General features: G+C 36.2%; 1 protein-coding gene across 1 annotated transcript; it reads left to right on the forward strand.

The window, feature by feature from the left end:
* The first annotated feature begins 12,618 nt into the window (after positions 1-12,618).
* LOC112454229 (kynurenine/alpha-aminoadipate aminotransferase, mitochondrial-like) lies at positions 12,619-18,039 on the forward strand. Its single transcript, XM_025015496.1, has 8 exons — positions 12,619-13,059; positions 13,363-13,550; positions 13,908-14,078; positions 14,555-14,815; positions 15,548-15,727; positions 16,257-16,383; positions 16,661-16,866; positions 17,339-18,039. The coding sequence occupies exons 1-8, from the start codon at positions 12,993-12,995 to the stop codon at positions 17,408-17,410; spliced, it is 1,272 nt and encodes a 423-aa protein (XP_024871264.1). The 5' UTR covers positions 12,619-12,992; the 3' UTR covers positions 17,411-18,039.
* The last annotated feature ends 215 nt before the right edge of the window (positions 18,040-18,254 follow it).

Genomic DNA, 18,254 nt, shown 5'->3' on the forward strand with positions numbered 1-18,254 from the left:
TAATACTCCGTAACAGCTGTAAATAAATACAAGGAGGCAGAGCAAACGTAAATGAAGCATATAGCAAATATAAATTCGCAACAAAGTTGAAGCTGAACAAGCTGAACGGTAATCGACGAGAGGAGAAACGAAAGAAAAAGTATTTTACGTCTATTGATGAAAATATCTATTAATTCGCTTGGAACTCGATAAACTCTCGTAATCTCGAGTTGGATCCCTGATTTTTCCGCGTCCTTCAATGCCCACGTTGCTCTTTGTTCTCAACAGGGCGAGCGTAATGCGCGCGATATGCGACAGGCAGACTAAACGAATGCGAGCGATTGCGAGCTCTCCCAGGGTGAAATTATTCGATTTGCCGCGACAGCGCAGCACGAGATGTACATACGCGGTAGTATATACGTCCCGCGTTGACGAGCGGAGGGCCGCCATAAGAGGGCGAGACGCGGCTTGGTCATTTGGCTTGACTTCATAAGTCATTAGAATCAGCCCCGAAACGAGTCGTTTGCAGCAAAACACCCAGTACGCGCACGGGAAGTTACACATGCGTACAGGGTGCCCCGGATAAACGGATCAAGGTCCGATGGGAGACAATTCAAAGTCGATTACATTTTTCTATTTTCAATAGTAGCTGTTTTTGTAAACACATAAAGATTCTATTTAAAACAATGATCTCTCGAGATTACGCGAAGCATAAAGATCGTTGACTTTTGTTCCTCGGATATCAGAATTTGTGATAAGTTATGCGACTTACTCGCAAGTTAAAGAATCTCGATACTTGATATTTTAATTAAGCCAATATCTACCTGCAATTCAGTGGAAAAGAAATTGTATTTGAAGTGTCATTTGGAAGTTCCGGGACACCTTGTACAACTGGCGGACTTTAGGCAGGAGAGGAACACGGGGTTCGCCTAACCAAATTACATCAATCCCATTTCACATCGTTTTGACATGGCAATTGAATTGAGTCTCGCGCAACTGTTGTGTTTTTGGCCGTGTGGAGAAGAGGCTCCGAGGTCGGCGGGGTTGCCGGGGTGGAAGAAGAAAAGGAAGCGGTAGACGTGATGTTGATTCCTTAATAAAGTGCAACTAATGATTGGATACGTGGATATGTCTCTCCTTTTTTCTCTCCTTTATCGCATATTAAATTAGATAAAATAACATGATAAAGTATTTGTAATAATGGCCGGTCTAAATCACAAACAGTAAATTTTAGAGTATATATATTATTATTTTACTAAACATATTTAAGGTATTAATAATTTATCCAGAGTTTCCGAATACACTTAAGAGAATGCGATTGATATTTCTTATATGTAGTCTTTTATATATAAGTTTTGGGAATGTTGGACTATAAAATATGAAGTTTGACGATAATTATTACATTACATTGCAATTTTCGTTACAATATCGTGTATGAGCATATACAATAGCAGACATCGAAATTCGAGAAAAAGCTTTACTACGGTTCCGTAGCCTCACTATACAGGTCTGAGCATCGCGCATCTTTCCTTCCTTCCTTCCTTCCTTCCTTCCGCACCCTCGGCAGGGAACGACGAATAACGGCGTGCGAGGGCGAATGGTATTCGAGTATTCACCCCGGGTTTCCCCCGGCCCGTTACGGAGGGGGCGGCCGGTTCGGTGGATAATGGTGGCGCGAGGCAAGTGCCTTAACTTTTCCTTATCGAAAATAAGTCGTTAGCCGGCCTTTCATCTTTAAACGAGTTTTCGCGGCGCGCTGAGTTTTTACCCGACCCGAACCCTCCGACTCTCCCTTCCCCGTGTGCCCGTTCCTCAGCGTGCGACCCTCCTGTCGGCACTTTCGCGCACGTTGCCTCGGTTTAAGGGATTTTTCAATTTCGCCACGGCAAGCTAATTTAATTTCTGGCTGTGGCTTGCGCACCGTAAAGAGGCGGTTATTATACGCGACGTTTGCTCCGGGCCAGCATGGCCGATTGTTTTTCCTCTTCTTCTGCTTTTTTTTCTTTTTTTTATCGGCTTAATTGCTGCGGTGAACCTCCTCGGATGGGCGGTTACGTAAATTTTCTACCTGAGAGAATTTAATTTTAATGGCGGGTTGGCAGTTTAAATAATATACCAATGTTATTGGGCGGAATAAGCGGTATTGCTACCGACTGATTATTACGTCTATTACGCTGTTACTTCAACGCATCCAAGCGTTAACGTCCAAATAATGAAAACATCGTGGATAAGAAAAATTACATGCGCAAGAATAACGATTGAAAATGTAATTGTGTACATATATATCTGTCGCAAATTCAATTTCTTGTAGAAGCACCACGTTGCACAATTTATTTTATAACGAAAAAGTTTTTTTTTCGTTTTCCAAATTATTTTTGTTTCGATACTTACTTTTTTGCTGATACTTGACGAATTTTGCCATGATAAGCACGTTCTCAGAGAGATAACGAGAAACATCACAGCGTTATCAGATAAATTAGTAGACAGGTATCAGCAGCTTTTCGCGAATAGCCGGCTTCATCGACTGTCGTGTCTCTCAATGAAAGAAAAATACTCCTCTTCTGAGAGAAAATCGAGTTCGGGAGACGGGTAAGCAGGACGTTCCGGGAGCGCGTTGCTTCATTGTTACTGTACAGGGGAAGCGAGAAGTAACGGCCCCCTTCCCCTTGCCGTTGTTGGTCTCGTGGTGTGGCTTAGAGGAGCACAATGCTGCAAAACCGCCGGCAATCCGCTTACAAAGTGACATCTTTACGCAATTACTAGTAATTGGTCGCTCTAGTTGTGCCAAATCCTCGTAAACCTAATTAGGATAAAGAATGCAATCGGAGATGCTTCAAGGGGAGAATCGGCTCCTTTCGTCATGTCGCAACGGCAGGAATTCGTTTGCTGCGTAAAAAAGGGTAAGAGTCTCGGGGAACTTTCAAATGTATGCGCGGAATTTACTTGAAATTCTTAGCGGTCGTAAATGTTGAATATAAGAGAGAAAATTTACATATAGCGCCCGCCGTTGCGATTACAAATCTGTCTTTCATACGATTTATGAAAAATATTATTATTATTACATGGAGCAAAATTAAAAATAAATTGCGAGTATAATTATTTATGTTTCGATAACGATTTAATTTATCATGTGTCCACGTTTTTAAGCTACGATCTTTATATATTTACTATTTAGAAATAAATAAAATCAAGCTTCTAGTATCAACAAGTCTAAGTTGGACAAAAAATATCTCGCTCTGCACTATACGATTACTACGAAGAAAAATAAGAAGAATGAAATCTTTACCTTACGAGTATTGCTTTTCATGACTTATTGGGACATAACGTTTTTATAGAATTATTAAGAAAAGATTACCATATGAATTATCTAGATTACAGGTACATTGCAACGAAACCAATATTTTATATGATGCTTTGAGAGCTACAATCATTTGAAGTTGTAATTTAGTAATTCCGAGGAAACGAAAACGCAATCGATTTACGCTACGAACGTGATAATCGCGTTATCGAAATCGAGTAATAATCAAATGAAAGCATTTCGCCCCGACCCAGATGAGCGTCTTAACGAAGTTTATCCGAATTATCAGCAATTATCGAGCCTTCAATGTAATTCCGTTAGCGACACTGTGAAGTTGGAAAAGGCGCCGCTAAAAGCATTCCCCCGAAAGGTCAAATCAGATTGTTGAACTGTTGACAGAAATCATTTCGAACGCAATTATATAACTTCTCGAAATTCGTAGCGTTAAATCTTATCGTAAAGATTACGACTGTAAAATTGCCGATTTACGTAATGTGATAGGAAAATTATGATATATACATCAACAAAATATTGGATGTGTTTAACATAATAAGTAGAATAAAAGAAAATAGTAGTTTTTCTGATATGCGAAACATATATAACATTTCAAATATAAGATTAATGTTTAAACGCTTCAATGTCTGTCGTATAAATTGATAGGATCTCGGGGGTAGAGACTACGAATGGCGCGTCAATGATTCGCTCGAATAAGAAATCTCGGAACGGGGCGTCTCGCGCTCTCGTGTCTCCCGAGCTGGTGACAAAATTGCCCTCCTTTGCCTTCCCTTTCTTCGAATTCGACGAGCGGCAAACGGTGTTACGGCAAAATTGTCACTTATACGCCAACTTCGGAGGAGAGATAAAGAGAAAACGAGGGTGAGGGCAGGAGCACGGTCGTGGATTGGGACGGAAAAGGCAGGAAGGTAGGGGAGAGGGAGATGAGAATTTACCCTATACGCGAGTACAAATGTTGTTGCACGTCGGGAGAGGCACTTCTGGCGCAGGGTCTTTTTCTAAGACGGCTTACATGGCGCGCCGGAACCGCCAGGCCACGGAAAACGTCTTTTACTCCTCGAAACGCGACGTGTGGCGACAATTCCATTGTGCATTTCATTCGGTCGGCCGCTTTGAGATACAAGCACGCATACCCTTTGTCCCGGGGCACAGCGTGGGGATAAAGGTGGCGACGGCAGGAGGGGGAGAGAGGGGGGGGGCAAGGAGGGAGATTCTCTGTATAGGTGCCGGGAGGATTACGAGAGGTGAAAAAGTATTTTGACACCCCGTATAATGGACCGGCCACGGGGCGCACCCAATTAGGTGTCGTTGGGGCGTGAACGAGCGGCGCGGTTGGAAGCACGGAAAAGATACAAGACTGTCTTGTAAGTGGTTTCGCGGGATCAATGGCTGTGAAGTTTGGGGGCCCCGGAGTTGCCCCGTGTTGCGAGGATACGATCTCCGCTCGGTTTGGCTTGGACGTAGCTCGCGATTCTTCTTAGTATCCTTTTGAAACGTGGTTTTTGTTCCTTCAGGAAGGCGAGGAAGAGGGACTTGGTAAGAGAAAGATGAGTCTTACGATTCTCACATAATGGCGGTATTGCGGCTGTCTGCGCAAATGCGTCGCAGTTTGATCACCGCCGAAGTAAGGCCAAACACAGCAGAAAACCTCTAGATCACACATCCCGTGAAAATGGGGCACACCTAACAAAAAAGTTTAAGTAGAAAAAAAATCTAATCCAAGGTTATTAAAATAATGATAATAATTATCCCATAGTTAGAGAAATTTTGCTCGACCTTTTCGCCCGCGAGTATTCTCTCGCCGATAATTCCATCCTCCGGAAATTTCCCCGCTCTGTATAAGACATAAGGCCAAGCCAGCGGGAAAATAATGAAATTTCAGGATAACTGGTAGGCAATTCATAGTCGCTGAATGATTTCTATTAACGGTAACGACAGTCGAAGGCGGTCGAAGGCGTCGCGAGAGAGAGACCACCAGAGAAATTGTAGGAAGGCAATCTCCCGTGAGGAGATGGGCCGTTTTTTCTCGCCGCTATCGCCGCCGCCGCCGTCGTCGTTGACGTTCGTCCTTGTGCTCCACCACAGAACGCGATGATCTATTTCCTATCGAACTCGTTCCTTTTTTCGCACCGAGAAACTAACTCACCTACGACGCGATCCTGCCCGTTAATTCGTCGTTCTTCTCCTCCGTTTCACCTGTAAGGCCCGAGAGGATTTCACAAGCCTACGGTGACAAGCGGAACCAGCGGGCGGTAGGAGAGAGAGGGGAGGTAGAGCGAGAGGTGACGAAGGGGTGATTTTAGGTCGGCTAATGTCGTTTCGCTTTTAATGAACTTCTCCGTTCATTAAGTACGTTTCTCCATCTCCGACTTGCTGCCCGCCGAACGGCACCTTCGTCGTAGGTATATAGAGAGAGGGTGAGATTTTCCACTTACGATCGTTTGCGTCCGTCTTTTCCGTACCGGAACTTTATACCTTCGTGTCGTCCACGCGCAGCACTTGCGGAATAATCGCAGCGAAGATAAAACTTTATGATTGTTGCGCATATTTTTTATATAACTTTATACGGTGGTCGTTGTCGCCTTTAATGAGGATATTGTATTTAAACACTTAATAATAAACGTGAAAACTGAAGAATATATAACATTCTATATCTTTGCTAGTAATTTAATCCTATTACTTTGTTAATTTAGATTATTTTTAAATGCTTTTCTTAGTAATTGTATTGTATAACTAACAATAACAGGACGATGGTGTATTTTTAGATAATCGAAAATCAAAAAGAGCTTAACTTACATAGTCAGAGCTCTAAGTTAACTTTTTCGTACTTTTTCAACTTTTTATATCACCATGAAAATGTCGCTAGCATGAAGATATATCATTTTTTTAGAAATATAATCTAAAATAAACAAATTAAATAAAAATATTCTGCTACTGTAATAAGCGTAACTATTTTGTCAAAAACCATAAAAACGTGGCAAATAAGATATTTTTAACTATTCGTTACATAAATTATGTTTGCATAATTGTTTTCTTCATATTGGTTTTTTTATTTTACGATATAGATGATACTTATAATATTTAAGAAAGAAGAGAAACAGTGAAATATAACTATTATTTTTACAAAAATAATTTTAAGTTTCTTTTTGCAGTGTTGTGTATCGATAATATAAAAGAGCAACGTTAGAGGAGAAGACTAATACATGACGATATTATTTGCGTGACCTATGACGCATTCCATGTACTCTTAATGTAATTTCTCCTTAATAGCAACTACGTTGAGGCATCTGAGGAACTTTCGCTGCGCGTCTCAATATTACTTCACCCCACAATATTATTCTACGAGCACCGATTAACTACGTCACGACTACGTCATTACCTTGTTGTTATAGGCATACCAGCTTGTCGCGTATACAAAATGAGTTCGGATAACCTTTGAGAGCACCCGTATATTAACGATTATAAGATTTCGTGCATTATAATTTTAATTGTTCTCGAATATTACTTTTTTTTTGTAACGACAAATGTCATTAATATACGTATACGAACGAAATACTTGTAAAAAATATGAATAACGGTAATGATAATATCTATAAACGGATTTAGAAGTGAAGCGATTGTTGTGTATACTTTCAGTATTAAAATTACAGATGAATTAATTAATTTGAAAAAATTTATTTTTAATAGAATAATTTCAAGGTGCTCTTTGCTTTACCTGAATAAAGTTTGATCGAATAAAGGCGGAGATCGACTTTATCGTTTGGATTAAATGAAGCGGAGAAACCGACATTGGCAATCGAAATAGAAGAGAGAGAGAGAGGGAGAGAAAGAAGGGTCTGTCGATATCTATTCGGTTGCGCGGAAGGAATGTACTTGTGATAAAAAAATTTTACCTCTCGAATTGAAGACGCTCGCTATTGTAAAAGAACACAAACATCGTAACGTGGAAAAGACATAGTATTACAGTTCGTAATAATTGTGAAAGTAAGTTTTAGTTAATTACTAAACAGTGCTACAAATGGATGTCGATACAACTTTTTTCTTAGTTTAGCGATTCGAAATTTTGATTTTTAAATATAGGCACTCTCGTAACTTTGAGACGTGTTATTATTTGTTAATTTTTTATTTCTCGATTCTCTTAATTGTTATATCGTTTATAGCCGTCCTTAGAAAATGGAGATAAGTAGTTACATTGTGCTCAAGATGGGATAATAATGGGAATAGAAAATCTGTTTTACGCGTAATCAGACGGTTGATCAATTTATACCGATGCATGATGGCGCAAAACAAAATTTAAATCTTGGCATTTAGATAATCCATCAACGCGGAGATTATCGACAACGTATATAGATCCGTTAAGTGGTGACAGATCTGAAAGATTTCCGGTGCGATTACGGGAAATGAAATGTTTCTGAGATGAAAAAGCAGAGATAAAAAAAGCGGTGTAATTTCGATGCGGTCAGATTCCTATGTTTATCCCATAAAATATGTCTTAATCATAGGCATTATCTCCCGCATATTCATAGCAGAAAAATCAGTTCTCATTAATATATATCATACCACTTTCAAGTTATTCTTAGTTTTCTTCAATATTATTGTTAAATCGGTCATATGTGCGTGTCGGTTTTCATTAAAAGATATTTTCCCGTGGCGAACGTTTTTGCACACGAGCCAAAATCTCGTTTTACGTAATTTAAAGTCTCGCTTATTTGCGGAACAGTTTTTTCGTACGTAAAGAAAGCCGATAACATTATCTATGCGCACGCGATTCATCTTGTCGGTATCGAAAGAGGCGTGGCATGTACAATCACTATCCGTAACAATATTATGTCGGTATCCAGACGATAACTCCGAATTATTTATAAATAACGTTATTATCCCAAGACCTGACAAAGTTGCCAATCGTTGGGCGCGGGGGAACGTGATAAATTCACAACGCTGTTATTCTCGCAGTTTTGCGTGAGAAGAAAAGTCAGACTTATTATTGCGGCATTTATCGGCGCTGACGTCTTGTTAAGTTCCGCTCAACAAAGGTCGCGTTCAGCAGAGAAAACTGTTTTGCAACTGTTGTTGCAAAATTTGTGAATTTGATTGGTGCTGATATACTTTCAATTTTGGCTGAAGTTAAAAATATACACCGATCAAATTCACGAATTGTACAACAGTTGCAAACAGCTTTCTCTGCTGAACGCAGCACAATTAAAAGCAAGAAGATCTCGATGATCGCGTTATTTGCGGAATATCACATTATTCCGATTCATAAACGAGCTGCGCTTACCGCATTCGAATTCTTCGCACGTCGCAAAAAATTACGATTCAACAAGTCGCCTTCGTGACATCCATGTCAACACGAATTGACATGTATTGAATTGCAAATTAGTATTACAATGATAATATGCAAGTGCGGGAAAAGAGGCGTAAGGCACTGAAATAAAAATTAGTAAGTGTCAAATTTTTTGTGCGTATGTTAAATTTTTGTGTATAATTGCTTTGCCATTAATGCACTTCAAATTTTGCATTATGCATTTTTATAAATGTTCTTCTCTCTTCTATTCTTTAAATTTCTGTATATATATAAATTATACCGATTTTGTGTTAACGTACGAAAACGCCACTGAAAGTCTGATGATTAGAACGGATCCGTTCGAATGATGTAACGTGCGAACGGTTTTAAGAGAGGAGTGACGACCTACTTGAATTGTGCTCGCGAGTTAAAACGATCTGACGCGAATCAGGAATTTACGATGCTTTTTGTTTCTACTGCATGATTTCTGCTGCTTTAATGCCCGCGAGGCGATACGTGAAAGAAAACTTTAAAGCATGTAACAAAACTAAGGTCAAGAGCTATCTACGAGTGAAGGCAACGTTTTATTCGCATATTAATAATACAATAATGCTTATCTAAGACGTTTTTTACAATGCAATTATCTCTAAAAACAGTGATATTACGCAAACGATTGCACAAGCAATTTATCGATATTCTTTTAGAGAAAGCATATATAAAAATTATAAGAGACTTAAAATTTAGCTTATTTTGTAAAACATTTTCACACAAATGGCAAGCAGTAATGTTTGTCAGAATTCATATCTTATCCTATATACATGGCTAGTTCAAGGCGAATCTATACAAGATGATAAATTGAATAACAATATTTTATTAAGATCGGATAAATTTTATTTTAAAAAAATCCCCTTTTGTGTAATTATTAGATACATCTTTGCACAGAGCGACCACGTTTTGGAATAACGGAAATGAAAGCTGTTTCTTTATTCTTCTGACGAGATTTCTAATAATCTGCAATCGGCGGAATGTTTACAAATTAATGCGGGCTCAATTTTTGAATTTTCGGCGTTCGGCTCTATCGTTAAATCCCATATCCAAATATTCGACGCCGTTTCGTCATCTGGCTGGATGCTGCTGGTTTGACGTATTGCCGTTATCGGACTTTCCAACGATTTTGCAATTACCCGATGTCAGTTATTAACGACCGATTACGCGTGCAAACATACGCATATCGCGCGTGCGAATACATATTCACATACGTGCGTGGCGCGCGCCTGTGATTTGGATAAGTTATATCGCTCTCGTGAATGATAAACATGTGGGAGGAGACAATCGCGAATTTCAATATCAATAATTCTAAATCGTATCAAATTGATTCTTGTTTCATCGACTGTATATACATTTAATAAATCGTTTTAATTGATAGAAATATTCTTACCTTTTAAATCAATGTATATTGCATTATCTAATTGCAAATTTCGACACCGTTAAAACAATGTGTGAAAAGAAATTTAAAAAAAAAAAAATAATTCAACGTAGCGTTTTAAATTACGCGATAGATATGTAATCAAATATTTATGTATGTAATTAATTATGTTATCTGTTGATGCGTCATACGATCTTCTGACGTATCGAAAACGTGGAAATTTACTTATTTGAAAAAAGTTTAATATCATCAGAATAGAATGTACTGCACAAGCATTATTACTATAAAAACATTTCGTTTTCATCATCCTTTTTTCCTCGTCGTTACGCGTCGGAGTGAAAGTAGCCAAGTAAATCCTAGGCGACCGTTGCATCAGAATAGAGCTGACGAAATTTGAAATCAGCATGAGATGAAAACAAGGAAAGCGATATGGTGGGAACGATAATTTTTTTTTTTTTTTTAGAGATAAAGCTTAGCCGGCGACGCAGTAAAAATTAAATAATAAAATAGTAAAATATTGCATTAACGTCTGAGAAATTGTCGAAAGTGTAATTGATCATCACGTTTGATTGCAACACCATTATACATTTTTCTACACACATCATAAAATGATTACCGATGTCGTTAAAATATCCTTACTTACCGGAATTTACACCTTTTTTATGTTTGAAAAATTATGCTTAAATTCTTTCGGTGTGATATTTAGTAAGGTACTATATTTTTATTATTATATTGTATTATATTACTTTATACTTTATATATAAGATATCAATGCTTTATATATGTAGATTCCTATTCGCGGCACGCGTTGATTCGCGAAGTTCGCCAATAGAGAGACGGAGTTTTGCTATCGCATCAATAAAGATTATTGGAGACGACGATAAAACATTAACTTTGCAAGAATGTGTCACTATTAGTAAATAATTCTTGTAATCACGTGTACGCGATATACGAGGGTACATTGAGCGATTCCCCTCAATAGTGTCTAACGAGTGACACGCGCGAGATTGTCAATGCGCGACATATTTCATCATTCATTCACGTAATTATTCGCTCGGTTACATCATAATTGACACAAGCGCACCTTTGGAAAAGGATCCGCGAGTGTATGTCGCGAAGAAAACTATCACTAACTTCTGATAACTTCTAATCTATAATACAGATTACCATTTCGTTCACGGAGAAAATTTTATAGTAAATATTACTATGGTGTCGCACTAGCTGCGGACCATCGAGGAATTTCAAGTTAAAATACTACAATTATTGTTTTAAAAACGATAAAATAACGTAATTTTTACCATAAACATAGTAATTTAACTTAAAATTCCTCGATGGTCCGCAGCTAGTGCGACACCATAGTAATATTTACTATAAAATTTTCTCCGTGTTGTGTGTTCACCTGCACCTTTAGTCTACTATCTCAAGAGCATAAATTTGTATAAAACGCTCTTAGAATGATAATGCTCAGAAACTTTTAGATATTATTTTCAAGAAATTTTGAAATGCAGCTTTATCTGGAAATACTTGTCAATGGTTTTAAGAGACTCGAGATAAGAGACCGAAATGAGAATTGGGACAGATGAAGAGGGATAGATGTATGAGGGTATCGATATCGCACGCACGCTGATTAGATGCGAGCAACTATTGAGGCAGTTGTCGCAGGAAAAGACACATTTACGCCGATGTTATATTGATAGGTGTGTTTATGTTTAATAATTCTGCGGTATCTGTGTTTTTTAAGAAGATTATCGTTTTTAGTCGCGCGCGGGTGAAAGACCTTAGGGAAATCACGAAAACAGAATGAATTGGGATGCGAAAAGTGAGCGACGAGAAAATTTGGAGAAAAATGTGCAATATTTGAATATTATTCTTACTATTCTTTTTTTGTGTCAATGATTTGGATAGCGCGATAATGTGCTTGTTCGAGAAGTTATGAAAGGACGGAAGAATTATTGTGAAACGCTGATATAAATTACGATAAGTGGGGAATAATTAAGGTAAAACATTTCTAATATATTTTAAATATTTAATAAATTATTTATAAAATGTTATGAAAAATTTATAAAAAAGAACAACCGAATTGCAAAATATGACTACCATTTCTGGAATTCATACATATTGCGTGATGCAAATAAGAGAAAGCAAAATTATTTTGGTTTTTGACACATTAACGCTCAAGAATGTTTTGTAAAATTCTATATGCTAATTGCTAATGAATTTTTTTATCTCGCTACTTTCTTTACTTATCATAAAGGGAAGTTGTGATAATCTTCATTTCCTGCATTTGTTTGTATTCCGGATTTGGATATCTGAACTCTTTTTTAATCTTATATATTATATACAATATTTATACTTATAATTCCTCATAACAATTAGATATGTTCGAACTCCAAATATTACGTCCCGTTCAAATCTATATAGTCCATATTTTCAATCAGCGGCAGAATAGCCGCGGTAAGTCGCGGTATCGGATTGGTAAATATCATCAGGGGAACTATTTAGTCAGGGGAATTCTATTTACATTCTAGTATATGTGAATATGTATATTTCTTTTTGTATACGAAACGATTTTCTGACGCAACGTGTTATCGCTAAATATAAAAGGAGGCATAGCCGAGCGCGTTGTCAGTGTTGACGAGGGTAACAGAAGCGTTCACTTTAGAAGGATGTGTTCTTGACGAGTTTATCTGCTTCTTACCTCTCGGAAAACAGTATTAATACAGAGGGAAGAAGAGAGCACAGACGTGCACACAGAGTGCACGTTTAGACCTTCCAAATTGTGGTTAATACCACTGTGGCAATCAAGAACAATCGATTCATTTAACAATACAATTAACACTGTGTCAACTGTGATTGTGTATCGAAAAGTAGTATACTTGAACTCAGGCGCGATCAATAACCAATCAATTTTACTAATAAACACGCCTAATCAATTCGGAGGTTGTAGATTTATAAGAGATTTACGAACGAGTGCACCGTAGAACAGAGAAATGGATTATTCTTACTTCATGACGGACGTCGCCAAACGCAGGCGGCCTGCCACGACGCGGGAGCTAAGTAAGCAGCCAGCTTTTCTCTTTATTCTCGCGCAGCTTGAACGTAACGCAATAATCAGTAACGAACAGAATAAAGTAAACCAGCGAACGATTCGATTTATATCTAATTATCAATAATTGCAAACTCTTTTATGATAGATTAATAAGATCACCAAGATAAAAAATTTGCGCACTAAATTGATAAGTTAACTTTATGATCGCATAATTAATTGCAAAAATACTAATGTCAGAATATTAACGTCTTAATTGTCTTGATAAATTTAAGGATTTTAATCGACAACGGAGGATTTTTTAACTGTTCCAGCTAAAATAGCGTACTCCGCGCCGAAAAGTATCATTTCCTTAGCAGAAGGAATGCCCAACGAAGAGACGTTCCCGTTCACGGAAATTTCAGTTAAACTCTACGATGGTTCGTCCTTTACTCTGGACGATGGCGAGTTAGGTGCCGCTCTTCAGTACATACCCACGCAAGGTTATCCTCCTCTTGTGCAGGTAGAAAAGATCCTCCAGCAGAATTTTTAATTTCCAAAAATATTCCGTGTATATAAAAAATTGTAGAGATAGCATAGCTCTCCGTTTTTATACATTCATATTTAACTTGTCGATTAGAAGGGAAATAAGAGAAACATAAACGTGATAAAACATAACGAAGATAAAGATAAGAAAAGACGAAAGTCAAAAGCCATTTCGAGAATAAGCCATTAAATGACGTTCTGATTATGTCACACGTACATTGTTTGCGCGCCTCATGTAATCGACCGTGTCGTTACACCCGGATTCTTTCGTTCCCGAGATAAGGGAATCGGCTGACAATGTGTCTAACAACGTCGGACATCAAATTGGTTTCAGGCCTTGAGGGAATTCCAGAGAAGGGCACACGCGCCACCCTTATGGGAGAGTCGCGACATAGTCGTCGTTTCGGGGTCTCAGGACGGGCTTAGCAAGGCTCTGGAGGCTATAATCGGCACTGGTGATCCGATTTTGGTCCCCGACCCTTTCTATCCTGGCGTCGAAGTTGTGGTTAGTGAATATAGATATGCTTTCATTAGAGAAAGAAATTCGAGAAGTATATCCCGTACGTGTACGCGCGTCGCGTCGCGTCGTTTTAATCCTTTTAACTACGAAGTGTACGATAAATAATAATTTGTATACAACAGCGATAAAAAAGACTTTTTAAAAACTTTGTAATATGATTTTATTCATTTTTGATATTGAACGTAGAGAATCCGCACAAGAAATAAAGAAAATATCTTTTATATTTAATATATTTAATATCTCTTATATTTATATTAAGAATGGGTGTAATAACGCTATATTTCTATGTTAAATCTGCGTTCGATTTGATCTAATTTACTTTAAATTTACTTAAAAAAAAAAAAATAAATAAATAAAAAAAATTTTCTTCTTTTTTTAAATTATATCAAGATGCTCGGCATTTATTTGTTATTTCAAAATTTCGTTACTACAAATAATACGGGTGTTGATTTCGATCATAGATAGCACCTCACAAAGCGGAGCTTATAATGATCCCGCAAGACGACGACGGTCCTATTCCGGAAATACTCCGGGAGACTCTGAGAAACCGGGAGGTTTTCGGCGCAAAAATGCCGAAAATAATGTATATAAACGCTACGGGCACGAACCCTACCGGCATCATTATACCTCTGGAAAGACGAAAGGAGATCTATAGGATAGCCTGCGAGTACAATTTCTTGCTTCTCGACGACGATCCTTATCATTTCATGCATTTCGACAAGGTGAGTCATGAGGTTTCATATATGCGACAAACGAATGTGTTATTTTGACGTGGATGGCATATAAAGAAATTAAGCCGGCCACATAAATATGAACGTTAATAGAGGTATTAATAGACGTATAAATATACATGCGTTAATATTTATTATGCAAATAATTATACCGAAAATTGCTTAAAAAATGGAACTCTGCAAAATGCAATAGTATTTTGTAAACGGACCCGCAGATTACAGTGCAAATTAGATGAGTTTACTATATGATGTATCTTTGACGTAATATCGTCACAATTTTGCATAAACGTAAATTAAATTTTGAATGACCTACGTGACAGCATTAATTTTTATATCTTTTAAAGTTGTCGAAAATATGATAAAATGCAGTAGCAATACACTCGAAGCGGAGATGAGATATATCTGTTAATTACAATATACATTAAGCACTGTATTAAATATGTTATTAAAAATTTATAGTGATATATACAACGAACTCGCATATCATAAATGTCTTTTATGTTTCACAATCTTTATCGACATTTGAGATAGAACGCAATCGATATTTGAATTTTCAATATAACTGATATATTATGCAAAATTATATATATTTATAAGATTATAAGTATTATGTATATAATATTTATATAAAATTAAAATAAATACTAGTAAAGAGACTTCCTTCACCGTAAGAATAAAAAAAGAAATACGATAACTTTTAAAATAAAATGTATTCTTTCTCAGGAGGATCCTAAGTCTTTTTTATCGCTTGATACGGAAGGTCGAGTAATTAGGTTGGATTCATTCTCGAAAGTGATCAGCAGTGGTATCAGATTAGGCTTTATGACCGCCGCGGCTCCGCTGATAGCCTGCGTAGAGCTCCATTTGCAGAGCAGCCACCTCCATGCTCCTACCTTATCGCAGGTTGGTAGAGATATCCTTTACCCTTTGCAAAACCCTTCGTGACCCTTCGACGCCCTTCGTTACCCTTACTTTTCCGTGTCGTTGGTAACGTATGAATATCGTGCAAAATTCTAAGAATGTATAAAATTTTAATTAACATCAGAAGTTTATATTCTCAAATTTTATTTTAACTTATCAGTGTTAAAAATTAATCATAATCCTTTTTTATTAATAACATTATATTAATTTTAATATACACACATGAGTAGAATACGTTAGATAACGCGATTCGAATGTTTGTAGTTGAATGCAAAGTGAAAGAATGAATTTATTGTACTTTTTATACACATGAGAAAAACGAGCGATGACCGTAAATATTATTATCTGGAATGATGAAACGTCGTGAAATGTGGACGCACGCCTTCGCTTAATCATCATCCATAAATCAAACCGACAGTGGCGCGTGTCGGGTCTTATCGAAATTGTAAACATTGACCGTTTTATCGCATGAAAAAGAAATGGTAAAGAAATAACTGATTGGATTTTTTAGGTAATAATGTACAAGTTGTTGAAGATCTGGGGTTACGAAGGCCTGATGCAACATTATACAAGAATAAGGTGCTTCTACAAGCAAAGAAGGGATGTTATCTCGGCGTTGGCACGCAAGCATTTAAATGGTGAGTAATAATTAATAATAATGAGCGATAATTAATGATAATTAATAATATTAGTAATTAATAATAAATATTAATAATGCTCTTGATATATACACTTGATGATAATTTATACTTAACTTTATAATAACTTCTTATATAACTTCTTATAATTAATAGATAATTTCTTAGAATACATGTGATCTTTGTATATTATATATACGTATATAAGAAAATTAGATAGTTGGTAAGTCACCGCAATTAAAAGATAAAAAAAAAATGACGATTTGTGTTTTATTAGGTTTGGCGGACTTTAGCGTACCAAGGGGTGGATTCTTCTTATGGATTAAAGTGCGAGGAATCGAGAATACATGGAAGATGATAATGCAGCGGGGTGTAACGGAAGGAGTTATTATGGCGCCAGGAGGCGCATTCATGAGAGACTCTAAATCCTGCAACGCCATCAGGGCAAGTTTCGCCAAGGCTTCCTATCAGGAAATGGATCTGGTAAATTCAAACTCTATAACTTTTATATACATATATTGTATTTATTATTATATATATGTTAATTTTTACTTATATATATTATAAACATTAATTAATATTTTAACATAAAATTAACAAACATTAAATAGATTTAAATCACATAAAGATAAATGTTTATTTTCCCACAATATACTTTAATCATAAATTTGAACTATTGATTATTAATTAATCATAAAAGTTAATGTAAATTAATTATAACAAATAATAAAATTTAAAGTAAACATATTAAAGTCAAATGTTTGAGCGTATCAAATTTAGGCGATTTAAATTATTGTTTTGTTAATCTTTTTCTCATGTCGATCTATTTCATCTTATCGACGTACAGCATCTAATCTATCGACGGTGAATAAAGTTTCGTCGAAACACACATGCTATCATCATTGCTGCTAAACGAATTGACTCTCGAATATTTATGTCTATACTTATATTTCAGGCACTAGAGCGATTGGCGCAATTAATCCAGGCGGAGTTAGCCGAAAATTACATTGAAAATATTGACACGTGATAATATATTTTGTATATAATATATTATCAACAAATAATATATTTGTACATGACTACACGGTTGATATTGAAGTTAACGAGCATCAGTTGGTAATAAAATAGAGTGATAGGACTGGAAAGATATTATCAATTATAAGTAAATTGTTGAATGTTAAACGGTAAAAAGAAATGTATCAAACATTGATAAAGAATTGGGCAAGTTATGTTAGATCGAGATGAATTTTATACATCTTCGTCATTTTTAGAACGTAGTCTCGAGTTTCGTTAACAGAGGACATTGCATAACTAAAACAGCTACTTTGCGCATTAAGTTTTTATTTATTTAATATTATAACAATTAATATTTTAAAAATTTATTATTTTATTATACAAGCTTTCGTACAAGAAATATATGGTATTTCTTACATGTTGTTTATAACAACACATTTAGTTTCAGCGTGGGATAACAGTAGCTCGATTAATCTCATAAAATCTTGACAAATGCGCATATTATTAAGCATATCAAAAATTAAATTAAATTAATACATTAAATCCATTTAAATCTCAGGCATATGTTGCATCGCTACATTCACGGTAGATTATATTTTTATCTTTCTATTTAAATTTTTGTAGAAAAACGAAACTAATTAATGACATCTTTTTTTATTTTTTAACATATTTTATTTTACATTAAATTTTATCTTCTGTGACAAACGTGTTAATTTATATTGTTAAGTAAATGTAATTGTTTAATTAGAAAAAAACCATTGTTTTATTTTTACTATTTAGAAAGACCACGTAGGTTATCTAAATATTTAATTAAATGGATAAAATATTGTACTTAAAACTTTAGATAACGTTTATAC

The sequence above is a fragment of the Temnothorax curvispinosus genome, unplaced genomic scaffold (genome assembly GCF_003070985.1).
Source record: "Temnothorax curvispinosus isolate PA1 unplaced genomic scaffold, ASM307098v1 QBEX01004926.1, whole genome shotgun sequence".
Classification (NCBI taxonomy): Eukaryota; Metazoa; Arthropoda; class Insecta; order Hymenoptera; family Formicidae; genus Temnothorax; species Temnothorax curvispinosus.

Excerpts from the sequence above, each read along its gene's own strand:
- LOC112454229 (XM_025015496.1), top strand. The coding sequence starts at position 12,993 with ATGGATTATTCTTACTTCATGACGGACGTCGCCAAACGCAGGCGGCCT. Across the intron at positions 13,551-13,907 it reads GTTATCCTCCTCTTGTGCAG|GCCTTGAGGGAATTCCAGAG; the intron begins GTAGAAAAGATC and ends AATTGGTTTCAG. Across the intron at positions 14,079-14,554 it reads ATCCTGGCGTCGAAGTTGTG|ATAGCACCTCACAAAGCGGA; the intron begins GTTAGTGAATAT and ends TTTCGATCATAG.